Genomic DNA, 16,167 nt, shown 5'->3' with positions numbered 1-16,167 from the left:
GGCACTAATAGGATCATATATCATATAAATTATGTAGTCTTATTCCCATTTAGTTTTTCTTTATGGAGTTGCTAGTCCTGGTTGGCCGGTCGGCCGGATAATAAGTTCAGCTCGTGTGCAGAGGTGTAAAGTAACAAGTACATTTACTCAAGTACTGTCTACTGTAGCCTACTGAAGTACAATTTTGAAGTATTTTACTTTAGGCTACTGGAGTATTTGCACATTTCAGTACTTTTACTTCTATTCCACTACATCTCAGAGGCAAATATTACACTTTTACTCCATTACAATTATTTGAAAACTTTAGTTACTAGTTACTTTAGCTGTAGATTTGGATTATTATTACGAAACTACTTATTATTATTACCCACTTCAGCAGTATATACATTTCGGCCTTTTGAATATACACACATTTTTTTTCAAAACAATTTTATACATTTTATTTTATAGGCTACATTTGAAAACTTGTGAAATGGGACATTCTGCAGAATAGAGTGATTTCTACTTTTGGTACTTTAAGTAGCCTACATTTTGTTTTTACCAATACTTTTGCACTTTTACTCAAGTAAATTTAGAATTCCGGACTTAGAATTCCGGATACTTTTACTTAAGTAAAAAATGTGAGTACTTCTTCCACCACTGGTAGTAGTCTCCCTGCCCAGGCAGCGCCAGAAGGTTTCTGAACCCCTCCCATGTCAGAGTATTACCGCCCCCCTGAGCACTGGTGCTCACTGCGTTGAAAAACTCCTCGCTTACTTGTAAAGTCATGGGACTTATTCCACTTCCATACGAGGAACAGCTATTGGTGTAACTTAAAGTACAGACTGACAGATGACTGGTAACCGTCAGCCTCGCGTCCAAAGTGACAGACAGCATCTACATGACGGTCATGACCCATCGCCCATGGCTTTGCTCTAGTCGTGCACGCTGATGTTCTCCTGAAGGCACAACTTGATCTGTAGGAGAATGAGTTCTACTCAAGATGACATGGACTTTATTGACAACCGCACTTTTGCTGTAAGTGTTTCATGGCACATAATAGTTTGCTATTGGAAACTGATTTGTTCTTCTGTACCTTTTGGAGGCTAAAGAAGGCTAACTTAAGCCACCTGTTAATAATAATACAAATAATGAACGTTATTTGTTTAGCACCTTTCATGCCCCAAAGGGCTTTTCATGTAAAAAAAAAAAAAAAGAGTTGGCTACAACAAAAGAAAAATAATGTTAAGTCATAGATAGACTACTGTAAATGACATTCCCAATCCCTTAATAAGTGTTGCGCAGGTATGTAGGCTACAGGTATGTTCTCTTGTATTGAAGTAGGTTGTCAAGGTGTTTAGCAAACAATTCCTGAGTTCACCATCAAACGCACTGCATGCACCTTATCATTTAAAGGCTACGTTATCTTTAATTAGAAGCAATCTTAAGCCATAGCCATTATAATGTTGTGAGCTTGAAGATCGGCTATTTTTTTTTAATATATTTTTTTCAAAAACGTTCAACTGATGCAAACTTGCAATGACACACATGTTCAAAATATGGACTCCAGGGTTGAACTGGTTAACGCAGTGGTTCCCAAACTTTTTAGCTCGAGCCTCGAGACCCAAAAGAGAAATTAGACATTTGCCCGGGACCCAAACTAATGAAAATAGCAGATCTACAAGCTCACAATGCGTTGCGTGACTTGCGTCACGCACTTTGCGAGCTTGTGGGCCTAGATCTGCTATTTTCACTACTTATTAAACGTTTTTACTTATTTATTCATGGTAATTATTATTTATTTTATTTTATATATGAAATACTTTTGCAATATGTTGGAATTCGTTTAATTGATTAAACGTTGTGATTTCTCTTTTCTTAAAAATAAATAAATACATACATTATATATATATATATATATATATATATATATATATATATATATATATATATATATATATATATATATATATATATATATATATATATATATATATTTAATGGTAGCCCTGAAACATGACTGTCAAGCGTCATGTGAACCATGGCTAATTTGATGGAAAACACATAAAGGAAATATTTACTCGCAACCCATATAAATCGGTCCGTAACGAACCTATCATCTTCTCTTATCTTAAAGGTGGAGGGATGTCCAAGTGGAGAGTCTTCTCTTGGTCTCGATCTAAGCCCCAGGAAGAGACTCCATTCGGCGGAGGACCCTCGGTGCTGCACCCGGCCGCCCCCCGAGGGCGCGGGGTCTGTGAGCGTCTCTGAGTCGGACAGGAGAGACGAGAAAGCACGTCTGTGCCAGCAATGTCATGCCAAAGTTTCAGACCTGAAGAAGCAAGCACAAGCGTTGGCAAATCCAAGCTCATTGAAGGTCTGTGAAAGAACTGACAATTCAAACCAGCCTATATTGCATTTTTTTGGCGGTGCATTTACTAGCTGCTTGAAATTGCTACATTCAGCTTCATTCCACTAAAGTTTAAATTGACAGCATTTTCTAAGAATTTACCAACAAAAAAAGCCAAATCAATTTGTATTGTCTTACACAGGCCAAATTCAGATATTGACAGGTGCTTAGTGATTGATATGGGTCTCTACTTAAGATCATTGGGCTCACCAAGGCAGAGGGAGACAATGACTAGGCATGTCTTTGGGGCGATAATGAAATACTTGACCTGCTGGTCAATGCTCACTTTCTCTGCTGTAATAGCACATATATATGGGTTGCACATAACACCCGCTTGTAAAGTCCTTCATTTATAAAGGTCTACTTAATTTCAAACACTTCTGTATTGGACGTGAAAATTGAAGGTTTTTGAGTCTTTGGAAGTGGCCCATTGTTTAGCTAAACAATGACTATCTTTATTTCGCTGCATGGGAGAGTGTTTGTATGTTTGTCTGTTGTGTGTGTGTGTGTGTGTGTGTGTGTGTGTGTGTGTGTGTGTGTGTGTGTGTGTGTGTGTGTGTGTGTGTGTGTGTGTGTGCGTGGGGGGGGGCAAGCTGCTACCAATGGAGTCTGCGGAGGAAGTCAGGTCCCAGATGACCTTCGCAGTGCATTGAAAGTGTTCCTGTACGGCTGGTCCCACAGTTCCCACCACTGTTAAATATAGGCAGTCACACTGCTTGCTGTTGTTGTGGCGGGCTGAGTTTGCTCCGGGGTCTCTGCTCTCTTTTGTTGTCCTGTTTTAGTTGTCCAACTCAGATTGGGTTACAGCTCCCCAAGTCCCGTAGCATGCAGGCTTCACATGGGGACAGGTATAGAAGTGATAAAGGCAAGCTTAACCACTTAAGCCCTGTATTCTTTGTTAACCCCCCGATATCAAAGATAGCTGATGTACAAGCTCACAACACGTCACATTGTGACAAATTTGGCATATAATGACATGCCCAAAATAAGGAAACAATGTTGAAAGTGGTTAATTTATACTCCATTGCATGGCGCGTTGTTAGCTTGGAAGATATACGTTTTTTTTCTGGCATGCAACACCGCTGTACTACGAAATATATTACAATTCCATATTCAGGTATCAGGTAACATTGTGTCCCCAAGTTCTCTGCAGTTCCCGAGTAAAGCCTGGTATTCATTCAGAATGAACCAGTGTGTTACCTCTCTGGTAATTCGCACACACACATACATCATGCACGTATCGTTTCCATATCCGCTTTAGACCCAGACCGGATCAGCAACTTACAAAGTGAATTGATCTCGTCTAGGTATCAGGTGAGTCCACAGACACACTTACTATAACCGCACCTGTCATTATCTGGCCATGGGAACTGACCTCCCCTTTTTTGGATTGGGACCTTCCAGCAGTACATGTGGCCGTCACTACCAGGTGTTCTGTGTGGTCCCTGCAGGTGTGGGGGTATAAAGGGAGGGGCCTAGAGCCTCCTTTTTTCTTACTTTGCACTTGTTGATGGCTAAATTGGGTCCTAATTTTGGGGTGGTAAACAGTGATGGCAGCATGGTATGTGTTTCTCCAGCTGTAGAGAGAGAATAAAGACATTGTCTCCCTGCAAGGTTGTGCTGCTCACCTGTTGAAGTCGGTGAGGTGACTAATCTGGCCTGTGGGTGCATCTGGCACCGATGTAGAAACTTAAGCTGGTTTTCTTTTCTTTAATGTCTTAATCACTTTCAACCTGGTGTGCTAGTCGACAAAGTATACTCGGCTTAAGTGGTTAAAAAAATGTCGTACCTCAAATGCATTTGAGCTACGAATGTGTGGATACATCTTTTTTTTATTGCTTGTGGCCAGCACCACATCAATAAATTATTGGGGCAGCTGTAGCTTAGTAATCAGAAGGTCACTGTTTGCCCCCCGGTGCCCCCAGTGTATGTGTCGAAGTGTCCCTCCCTGAGCCACACCCTTTACCCCTAACAGCCCCTCCTCAGGTGCTCATCATAAACATCTAAGCAGCCATCAGCTGGGTGAAGCTCAAACTGAATACCCCCCGTGGGATTAATAAATGTCCAGCTATGTGTTTTTTGCATCTCTTTGGATTTTGGACACACAGTTCGGAGCTCCATCCTACCTGTTGGGGTGGACGAGGTTCGGCTAGTAGTGTTGTGTCTACGATTGTCCTGGGAAAGCGAGAGCGGGAGACTGTTTATGTGAGCCCCCACCAACCCCACCATCCGCTCGCCGTCCCGTTATTGTGAAGAGGAAGTCAGCTTGGCCCCTAGACATCCCTCACCCCCTTTGCGCTGCCAGTAGACTCATTGTTTGAATACAGTAGTAGCTAGCAGATAAAAATTCAAGGAAGAATGTTTGAGTTCAGTGCGTGTACTTTTCTGCATGAGGCCTGTGGGAGAGAAAGTTCACATGGTGAAACCTTACAGGGTCCTGCAAACTGTTCTAGCAAGGCCTTTGTTGTCTCCACCAGGCCGAAGGCGTGGCCGAGACGTTTTGCTCCCTGTCCGTCCGTCCGTCCGTCCGTGTGTGTGTGTGTGTCTGTGTGTCTGTGTGTCCATGTGTCCGTGTGTCCGTGTGTCCGTGTGTCCGTCCATCATGAACGCAGTGTGCGATTGCCGTGAAACGTTGCACGCACATTCCCACTGGACCAAAGAAGAAATGCCACCCTACATTTCTCTTTTTTATCTATGACTGGACCAATTGGTGTGAAACTTTGCTCCCTAGAGGCCAAGGAAAAACATTTTTCACATCAGCCTTTTATAGCGCCACCAGGAGGCCGATTTTTGCAAAACCATTTTTTGTATATTATTCCTACAGATTTTATCCATACATCATGCATATCGGTACACATTATCTTTATAGTCATGTGATCAAGACGGATCTGTCCGATTTTTCAATCAGGATGCAATATATTCCATCCTGATTGGTTAAGATTGCCATCTAAAGTTTGCAGGAGTGGCTTGTTTTGAACAAGATGCCTCAAATCGTGAAACTTTGCATGCCCAAGCTGAGGACGAAATGCCACCCTTTTCCCATTGTCCTGTTATAGCCCCATGGGTCCTTTAGTGGGTTCTAGGGTGTCCACAACTATATGGTTAAATTGATAATTAGGAACCAAATGGATCCTTACGGGTCTGGAACTCTGAGAGAGTACAAATGGAACAAAATGGACCCTTATGGGTCTATTTGGTTCCATTTTACACTCTCAGAGTTGAATTAACTCTACAGAGTAGATTGGGGTTCCAGAGATTTTAAAAAAAATATCAAAGTACCACTGGCTTATGTCTGTAGTTTGCTAGGAGAACTCCACTGTGAGCAGCATATTGAAAAATGGCAAGTGTTAAATTGAACCCAGAGTTACATTAACACTCTGGAGGATATTGCAGTGAAGATCACTTCAGATGACAGGTGATTTTTTATAATGGTCTGCAGCTGCCACTGGCAGCAATTAACCTCTTTGTCTGAGTGTTTATTGACACTTCTATTCCATATAAAATATATGACATCACTGATAATAGTATACAGAGGTTTACAGCACAAATACTGCACATCTCTTAAATAACACATATTTTAAGACAATATATTGAGGTGCTCAACATTCAAGAATACCACAAATTTGGCTTAATTATGTCCTTGAGCTACCACCATTAATTTATAGTTGCCTTGAAACATTTTAACAGTACCCAGACAGCAGTATTTGCTCAAAGGACAGACAAAAGTAGTGGAGACAGTGGCAATCTCCAGACTTGATTCTTACCTCTAATCAAAGGCATTCGCCCGGCTTAATACACTTCATTCGCATAATTAAAACCTACAGCAACAAGTGACTTCAATGGTGAACAACAGACAGTCTGGATTCAACAATTATACGCTGCGCTTAATGTGGCTGGACATGAAGGCTACAGTAGGTGAGCTATGATATGCGGAAAGATGATCACTTAAAAAGGCTAACCTCAGCTTCAAAGTAACCAATTACACCTCTACCGTAATCAGGGGCTCTGTCAACAGTCAGCCCGCCGTAGACAGATAAGACCGTACGTACGCCTGGCTTAGATCCCAGCCTCAACCCATAAACAATACCCTCCCCAGCCCCTCAGCCGCTATAGGCCTCTGACCTTAGCTGCTTTCAACCTGCCGTCATTATATTGTTACAAATGTTCAAAAATAGAGAAGGTAGCAGATCTACAAAAGATTATAGATCAGCTATTTGTTGTATGACCAAGTATGTAGAGCTTAAATGATTAATGGGTTAGTTCATATTTCGGTCGTGTGTTGAGATGAGAAGAGAGAGAACGGGTGGGGAAAGGTATTTTTTTGTTTGCGCTGTCAGTCATCTCATGAAAAACTTAAGGGGTCTGTCATTTGGCAACAATAGGCCATTAGGTTTGTATAGACCCTGCAGCGTGGGGTTATTGTGACCTGTAAGGACTGTAATTCCTCACCCATGCCCCGGCTATAGTGTCTTAAGCCTTCGGTCAAAGCTTTGACAGTGACACCGTCACTTGATATGTCTTTTGAATTAGCTAACCTTCTCTGCCTTCCCCGAACCCTTGAGAGAGAGAAGAAAAGACTGGATTTTGTTGATGAAATATGCAAGGGGACGTTCCATGGAATCCCCGAAGCTTTATTTCTGTGGAAGCAATTCCGAAAGGGTAGGAAGCTACATCTTGTGAGACTGCCACTGAAAATACTTTGCGTTTGGTTTCCTATAAGTCTGTATGGATTTTCGCTGATGAATTCATTGGCTGGGACCTGGAGTATTTTCTGCTGCTTTTCATTTTTCTATACAGTGGTTATGTATTCCCAGACAAGGCTCTGGGGGTGCTACTGAATATTCAGTTCTATGATGGTCTGATGGCAATGCCCACGTAATATCAGGTATTGGAACCGAAGCAGAAAAATACAAAGTCAGTAATGAACAGTATAACTCACACCCTCTCATAAATACTAATATTTATGTATATTATTGAGGCAGTATGGGGAGGGACCTACACTGAATGAGAAACAGAGAAATGTCCTGCAGGGCTTGAACTGTTGGAGTTAAAGGTCAGTCATCGCCGACCATTTTGATTACCTTTAACCCCTGCCCTCAGGGAACCAGGTTTAGGGCCACCAGCCAACAAGGGTTGTTTTAGAGCTGGTGGAGCAGTGCACCGCATTGCTGAGTGGTGTGGTGAGTGAAGTTTTATTGGCGGTTTAAGACTGAATGAGCAGACAGCTGGCTGATAACAAAATAACGTGCATTATTGAGGTATACTTTGGTGTTGTAATGTGGCTTTGAATGTGGTGTCTGGATTTGATCTGTACTATATGGCCACATGTTACTGGAGGTTGTTCTTGTTGGATGAGTTTCTCATGGCGCTAAATTGTTATGGCAAATAAGAAAAACATTATGCTTTACGTCTGTTTTCTTATAATGATACACTATCTTGTGCCTTATTTGACCTCCCAGCTGTTACACGTCCAGAATTGTGTTACAGATTTCTTTTAGTTTCCTGAAGTATGGAGGAAAGGAAATTACTTCACCTTGTGTCATTCAACAAATGTTTCCTGGCCCAAAATTGTGTGGCATTGTACAGCATGTGTTTGTAATAATAATCCTTGTAAGAATGGTCAGCATTTTAGTCAAAGTACTTTACAACGTTTAGTGTTGTGCTCATGGACATTAAAGGCCCTTTTCCATAGTCCTGACTCGCCACCAGTGGTGGATAAAGTACTCAACCCCAGTAGTTGAGTCAAAGTATAGATACTCCTGGTAAAATAGTACTCAATTACAAGTGAAAGTTGCTCAGTCAAATTTGACCTTGAGTTAAAGTGCTGAAGTACTTGCTATTTAAGAATACTTAAGTATTCAAAAGTACATGCTTTCGAAAATTCAAGTAATCAAAAGTACAAAGTACATTTTATTTTTAATATCAATCCATTGCTGTATTGAAATTTAGACATTTTCCCCAAAAAATCTAAGGTTTTCCAGAAACGTTCCAAAAAGATACTAGTTAAAATAGCAGATGTACAAGCTCACAATACGACACGTTGTAGATCTGCTATTTTCACTATTTTTGAAATAGGGTATAAGTTATAATGGGGTATAATTCATAATGTATTTTTCCTTTTCTAGAACATGTATTGGAGTGAAAAATACTCAAGTAAAGTACAGATACTCAAAAGCGCTTGCAAGAGACAGAGAGTGACGTGGTGGGTGGGTGTGTTGGTGGAGTACAGCTCTACCTGCCTAGCTATACTGCTTCTCAGGCTGGTCTGAGGGGTGGGTTGGGTGGGGGGTGTTACCTTCACCTTCGTTGACTGACCCCTGACATGGCTGTCATTATTGGGGTGGTTTAGTGTTTTTTGGGGGTGGGGGGGGTGAGGTGGGGAGGGGGGGGGCTGGGCTGGAACAGGTGTACGCTGCCAGGCTCCCTGTGGGGTGGGGGTGAGGCTATGAAGACAGGACAGAGTGACTGGTGGATGAATGGATGGATGGATGGATGCAGAAAGGGAGAGAGGGAGGAGGGAAGCATTGAAAGGAACTCTGTGAAAATCCTCCTCCGGTCATGAAACCGGAGCTGGTCCCAGTTAAAACAGAGCATGACCGTATCGTTCTATTCACCCATAAGCATTTGAGCCCCTGGGGATCTCTGTCAGTCTGTGTGCGTGCGTGTGCGTGTGCGTGTGCGTGTGTGTGGGGGGGTGTGTGTGTGTGTGTGTGTGTGTGTGCGTGCGTGCGTGCGTGCGTGCGTGCGTGCGTGCGTGCGTGCGTGCGTGGGTGGGTGGGTGTGTGTGTGTGTGTGTGTGTGTGTGTGTGTGTGTGTGTGTGTGTGTGTGTGTGTGTGTGTGTGTGTGTGTGTGTGTGTGTGTGTGTGTGTGTGTGTGTAGGATCAGGTAGGATCTTAACGTCAGAGGAAATGAGTAAATTACACGAGGGGAGAGTCTCTATGCACTCCAGTCCATCCCAGCATGCACTGGGGCCTGTGTGCTTTATGGCATGTGTGCTGTATTAAACTGTAGAGCAATAATCTTGTGTCAAGCAGTGGAGAGGCCATAGGCATCAATCATGGCTCTTCTCTACACTCTGTTGTATCTGTGTGTGTGTGTGTGTGTGTGTGTGTGTGTGTGTGTGTGTGTGTGTGTGTGTGTGTGTGTGTGTGTGTGTGTGTGTGTGTGTGTGTGTGTGTGTGTGTGTGTGTGTGTGTGTGTGTGTGTGTGTGTATCTGTGCAGTACCATGCCGTCTCATTCATTTCATTTCTTGTTTCAAACAGCTTTCAGCGATCTCATTACGAGGCCAGGGAGGTGCTTACATTTTGCATAGTTAGAGTCAGTCGACCTCGAAGGTATTTTAAAATAAAGTTAAATTCATACCAGTTTTAAAATTAATGATGGACAAAAGTAATAACTGGTGATGGTTTGCCATAAGAAGAAGTTCTTAGACCTGAATATATAAAGACGTAAATGAGAATGTGAGTTTCACCATTCCAGTAATTTGTGCTATTTGTAATTGAGCCCTTTTGAAAGTGGATTGAGCCCAGAAACCTCCTGCCTGCTCATTCCTGCGTTGTTGTGGTATTCGTCAAGTATATTTGCACACCTGAAATTCTTCTTCTGCATTTACCCGTCCTAACTAACTACTAGGAGAAGTGAATGCCATTAAAACGGAAACTGTGTGGAGCAGTTAGGGGTTAAGTGTCTGTGTCTTGCTCAGGGATACTTGGACACATACACTGGACAAGCAGAGGGTTGAACCGGTGACCTTCCGATTCCCACACAGCCTCTCTAACCTCTCAGCCATGGCTACCCCACATGAGGCAGAACACAGGAAACGGGCTGGCGTAGGGGGGACGGGGGGGACAGGGCAACAGCGAAGCAGATGCTCATCAGCTGTCATCAGTGGGAGAACCCAGGAATCTGTTTGAGGAGGTAGAAGAATGCTCCACCTGGAATATCTGCCATTCTTTACCTGTGCACCACACTGCTGGCTGCTGTGGAGAAAAAACCCACCGTGGGCAAGATGAAACAGGAGCCCACTGAAGCCTCTCAGCAGATGCTCTCTCTCTCTCTCATGCACGTATGCACACACCGCTACTTTATATGCATGTACAAACTCACAGTTTGTACATGCGTAGATGCGTGAATTCATTCAGGCAGACGCACGCATGCATGCCCACAGACACACGCACGCGCGCACACACATACACACACACGCACGCACGCACGCACGCACACACACACACACACACACACACACACACACACACACACACACACACACACACACACACACACACACACACACACACACACACACACACACACACACAGTACATACATACATAACGCAACACACCACACATTTTACATGAATGTTCTCTCCTCTGACCATATGGCCTTATCTGCTGTTGCTGCATACCACTGTTATGACGGATAACAGTCCAGATGTTCACAGTTAAGCCTTATTGACTGTATACTTAGTTACATACCAGTGTCGTGCACCAAAAATAGCAGATCTGTAAGCTCACAATGCAACACCTTTTACCATATTTTGTGAGCTTGTAGATCGGCAATTTTCTCACACAACAATGGCGTGCAACTAAGTATAAACGAGGCTTTACCTGACAGGCCGATGCAGAGCTGCTTACAAGAGAAATGTGTTCTGACGCTGACGTTCTGTCGACGATTCTTGTAAACTTCACATCACATTGCTCATTCAGTCTGTAGCCAAATAAACAAAGCTCCATGTGTGTTGTACCTGCTAGTACTATTCCTAGTACCTGCTGCTATTCAGTCAACATGGCGGCTTTCTACATGTGAGGTGGTAAGCCTATACTTCTGGCTTGCTGAAAGAACTGATCTTCAAGGTGTTTTAGCATAAAACCAGGTGATGAGAAATAAAAGGGGGCTGGTTTTGTAAGTGTGAGTGGCTTATTGTTGGTATCAGCTGAGCAACAAGGGCGTCTATCCCCTTTACAATGTGCTAGCCAGACCCCCGGGAGGTGGATTCCCCAAGGTGGCTCACCACACCTACTGTCAGCTCATCTTAAATTACACAAGCCATGCTTCTTTATACGTTGAGTTGGCGGTGCCCGGGATTGGACCCAGAACCTCGCGATTCAAGGGCAAGCGCTCTACCAACTGAGCTACCTGGAAATTCTGCAACTTTTGAGAATTGGCTGGTTTAGAGAGAATTCTTTAAATTGAAACGGCAACCGATACCAAGAACCTGACAACACCTGTATTTCCTTTTGCCACGCAGCGTATTTGAACAGTCAATGATATATGTATAATAGTGCTTGTCTAAATGAGTTTGCTCCTGTTTGGTGAAGGATCATGTGTTGAAAAGAGGCAGACAGGTAATGCGTCCTATGAGAACAGCAGGTCTACAGAGCATGAGAACAGGAACGAGAGGAGAAATGTCAATGAGCAAGCAACATGAATACAACAACAAATGTAACCGCACGGGAATTAATCAGTTTGACTTGGTAATTCAGCAGGAGCTGGCTGTTTGTATCCTTGTGAGTGTGTGTGTGTGTGTGTGTGTGTGTGTGTGTGTGTGTGTGTGTGTGTGTGTGTGTGTGTGTGTGTGTGTGTGTGTGTGTGTGTGTGTGTGTGTGTGTGTCCTGGGAACGTGTACTGTGCACGTGCGCGCGCACACGCACACACACACACACACACACACACACACACACACACACACACACACACACACACACACACACACACACACACACACACACACACACACACGCCAAGTGTGTTGTGTGGGTGTATGAATAAATAATGTACAAGTGAGTGTATGGATGTGTGTTTGTACATGTTTGTGGGTGTGTGGGTATTGTGTACCTGTGTCTTTGTGTGTGTGTGTGTGTGTGTGTGTGTGTGTGTGCGTGTATGTATGTGCGGGGTGAGCACATAATGTTTGTTCTGTGCCATCGGGTGGCTCCTGCTCCTCGGGTCCATATGTCATGATGAACTGAGACGTGCGCGCTCCCAGCAGTCTGGAGGCCATCATTGAGGCTGATTCAGGGTATTGGAAAAACATAGCTGTTGAGATAAATTTCCACGGCGACGTACAGAGAGCAAAGACTGAGTCGGAGGTAATCTCCCGCTGGCTCCATAAAACGTACTCAATTGACAACAGGCCTTGTGGTAGCAGACAAATCGCTGGCCTTATAGCAATGTGCTGAAAGAGAATGCCAGCGCTGTGTATCCTTGCCAAGATGGATCTGTAGTCGGTAAACCCCAGGCTGTCTGGGTGCGGCTCTCCCCTCCTTGCAGCAAACAGTGGATCAGTGGAGGACGGCGGCTAAGCTGGACTTGACATTGCCTTGTTTGCTCCCCCCGCCTGCTTTAAAGATGATTTATACTTCATCACATGACGGTGTCACATATGCCAAAACTGGCCGATTTACAAGCTCACAACGAGTCGTATCAGCAAGACTTTGTGGGCTTGTAGATCGGCTGGTTTCGGTGTGCGACACTGCCGTGCGACGGAGCATAAAATAGGCATTACCAGGGCAGATGTTTGCGGAGCTGCTCTTTGTGCCGGTTGGCACAGCTGCCTGTTCTGATGGTTGCCAGTGCGTGTGGACTGTTTGGCAGCGTTTTGCCCTTGAGAGTGCATCTGCAAATGTGTGTGCGCAAACTGTGCGCAAACTGTGCGTGTGTGCGTGTGTGCGTGTGTGTGTGTGTGTGTGTGTGTGTGTGTGTGTGTGTGTGTGTGTGTGTGTGTGTGTGTGTGTGTGTGTGTGTGTGTGTGCATGCACCAGTCTTCTTATGGTACTGGAGGTGATTGTGTGTGTGTGTGTGTGTGTGTGTGTGTGTGTGTGTGTGTGTGTGTGTGTGTGTGTGTGTGTGTGTGTGTGTGTGTGTGTGTGTGTGTGTGTGTGTGTGTGTGTGTGTGTGTTAAACTAAGATTTGGTTAAGCTACATTTAGGGATATGGTTAGTCAAGTAGTGGTTAGGGAGTGTTTGTAGTCGTCAATGGGAAAGCCCTCACAAGTATAGCGTAATACCAGTAAGGGTGTGCATGTTTGTGTGTGTGTGTGTGTGTGTGTGCAATAATAGATGGGTGGTGTTAGTTGCATGTCTTTGGTATGCGCTCGCTGGGTTATTGTTTTTGTTGTCAGAAGGAAGCGCATTCTGATGTATAGAGACCCGTAAATCACACTGTGAAAATGCCAGTCAAAGTTCACACGGCTCTTGCTCATTTCATGGTTGAGTCTCCCGCTCCGTGAGCGAGGATGATGGTGTGTGTATTGATGATGTGTGAACGTGCATGTAAGTGCAAGGGGGTGGGATTTGTGTGTGGGCATGGAGAGATGAAGCACATTTAAAGTATCTCTCTGTCATTTCCACTTTGCAACAAAGGCCATCCATCTCTATTCAGTTTAACTGGAGCTCATGATTGTGTTTCCTGTCAGTTTTGTGCCCATTTTGCAGCACTATACTTTCTAACATGACTTGGCTAATGGATGTCAAGGCGATGGAGAGACTGGCAGGCCAATGCCATTTTTATAACACCTGCATTATAGGTTGGACTCAACATTCAAGAAAACGTATTGTCCAATTATTGCAAGCAACATGGAAATTCATCTTTGGCTCACAGGCATGTCAGTAAAAAGAGAAACAAACAACATTTATGGACAAGTAATATTTACAAGTGTAAAAACAAGGGCTTAAGTAGATTTAAAAAAAATGGCACTGGGACAGATGTATTCACAGGATACAAACCAGGCTGTTAAATCTGCTTCTCTTCTGGTGTCTCGCTGCAAACCTCAGCACTACTACTGGACTGCATTCTGCACAAAGGCAGCAAAGGTTACTCTTTCCCAATGAAAGAATAAATAATTAAAATCAGTAGCTGAGTTCCGTAAAAGAACAGTGAGGTCAACCTTGGCTGCACTTTTAACTACAGTTTTTGACATTTTTGAAAATCGGAAAATCTTTTTCTCTGAAGATTTGCCCGAAATAAGGATGGCAGAGACGGTTAATGTTGTTAAATGGATTCTCACCACATACTGTACAGCCAGGACGGTGCAGTGCTGAGTGGTACAGCTCGTAATGTGAGCCTACTGTACTTCTCTGACTGGCAAGATGAACTCCTTCACCCTCACCAATTTGTACACTGCCGCCCCTTTATGTGCTGCCAACCACTTCCGAAAAAGCTATGGCTGCCTTATCGCTGTCAGACAGAGATAAATGGAAGATTGCAGTGATTAAATAATCAATGGATTAGCTCTGTCATGTTTTTATTGTCTTCCTCGCAGCTATGGTGTTAGACGAACTTTGATGTGCTGATAGTTGACAGCGCTTCCTTTTGTCTGTCTGGTCTCATCCCACGATTCCTCCAGATAAAGATAAAGATGACAGCATAAATGCTTCATATAACACTCTCATAAATACCTTCTCATAATTGATAACATTGTTATGTGCCTTGAACTTTGACAAATAGGAATAAAGTCAAAGCTATGCTCATCATTATCACCGGTATTGGCCTTGATAGTTGCCTTGCTTACACCAAGATGAGGCAGTGCCAGTGATACAGTTTTCTGGGCACTTTAACCCATTAAGACCTGAGGTAGCGTCTAAAAAAAATCTAAATCCTAAAAGAAATTCGGAAAAAAATAAAAAAATAAAATGTTCACGATTTTTCAAAAATAGCAGATCTACAAGTTCATAGCGCTATGAGCTTGTATATCTGTTATTTTTGAATAGCCCAAAGAAATCTAAAGTGACCAGGTCTTAATGGGTTAAACCTGGCGTCCCTCTTTTAGGCATGTCATTATTGACCAACATTTTCAAAAAATATCCCAAAATGTAAAGAAAATGCAGAAATAGCAGAGCTAATACATGGGCTATTTTAGCTATTGGTCATATTATGACGTATATAGTGCTTGAGTGGTACATACACATACCCTTATTATGTCCTCTGCATTTAACCCATCCTGAGTATCCTGAGGTGCAGAATTCTTCAGCACCCAGGGAGCAACTCTAGCTATAAGGCCAAGTGTCTTTGGTCAAGGACGCTGGCAGATAGTACATTCTGTGAGTACATTCCTGTCATGCATGTATTTTGGAGTGCATGGGAGGACAGCCACGTGAACACATGGAAAACGTGCAAACTCCACACAGAAAGGTCCCAGTCGGGTTAGAACTAGAACTCGACTGACTTTTGGGTCCGATACCAATGCCTATTTTGGAGAGTCCTAGACCACCGATTACCGATGTTTAAACTGATATTTCGTCAAAAAGTACAGCATTTTCTAATCAATTTGAAAAACATAGATTTGATTAGTTTATATTTGAGAACATTTATCTTATTAGCAAACAAATTAATACAAATAAACACCAATAACATCACTAAAACTACACATCGGCAATGTCATCAAATAGTCAAATATTGAGCGATATATCGGACTGACCAATATATTGATCTGGCCCTTAAAACCCATGACCTTCTTTTGCTGTGACGCAACAGTGCATCAGGTGAACCTGCTGGTAGAAGCAGGGGTATCATAGCCTGGCAAGTCAAGTCAAGTCAATTTTATTTATAAAGCACATTTAGAAATAACCAAAGGCCCACCAAAGTGCTGCACAGCACGGAAATTACAACACACAAAACATCAAAGTTAAAACGCAAAAAGCATCAAATACAGAGAATACAAATCCAAACAGGAAGACAAATCTGAGGTTGAAACGTGGGAGTTTAAAAAGCACATGAAGAAGTGTCCAACTATTTCTCCATGAAAGCAGGAGTTTTTTTTAAAGGTCAAGGAAAACA

General features: G+C 43.2%; 1 protein-coding gene across 1 annotated transcript in view; it reads left to right on the top strand.

Moving 5' to 3' along the window:
* The first annotated feature begins 747 nt into the window (after window positions 1–747).
* Window positions 748–16,167, top strand: part of kif26ab (kinesin family member 26Ab) — an 82,821-nt gene continuing 67,401 nt past the window's right edge. Inside the window, exons 1-2 of the mRNA XM_084045652.1 lie at window positions 748–1,017; window positions 2,117–2,356. Of these exons, the coding sequence (XP_083901778.1) occupies window positions 967–1,017; window positions 2,117–2,356 (291 nt within the window). The 5' untranslated portion in view covers window positions 748–966. The remainder of the gene's footprint in view (window positions 1,018–2,116; window positions 2,357–16,167) is intronic.

The sequence above is a fragment of the Gymnoscopelus microlampas genome (genome assembly GCF_963454915.1).
Source record: "Gymnoscopelus microlampas genome assembly, chromosome: 20".
Classification (NCBI taxonomy): Eukaryota; Metazoa; Chordata; class Actinopteri; order Myctophiformes; family Myctophidae; genus Gymnoscopelus; species Gymnoscopelus microlampas.
This window is presented reverse-complemented; position numbering and strand designations above follow the sequence as displayed.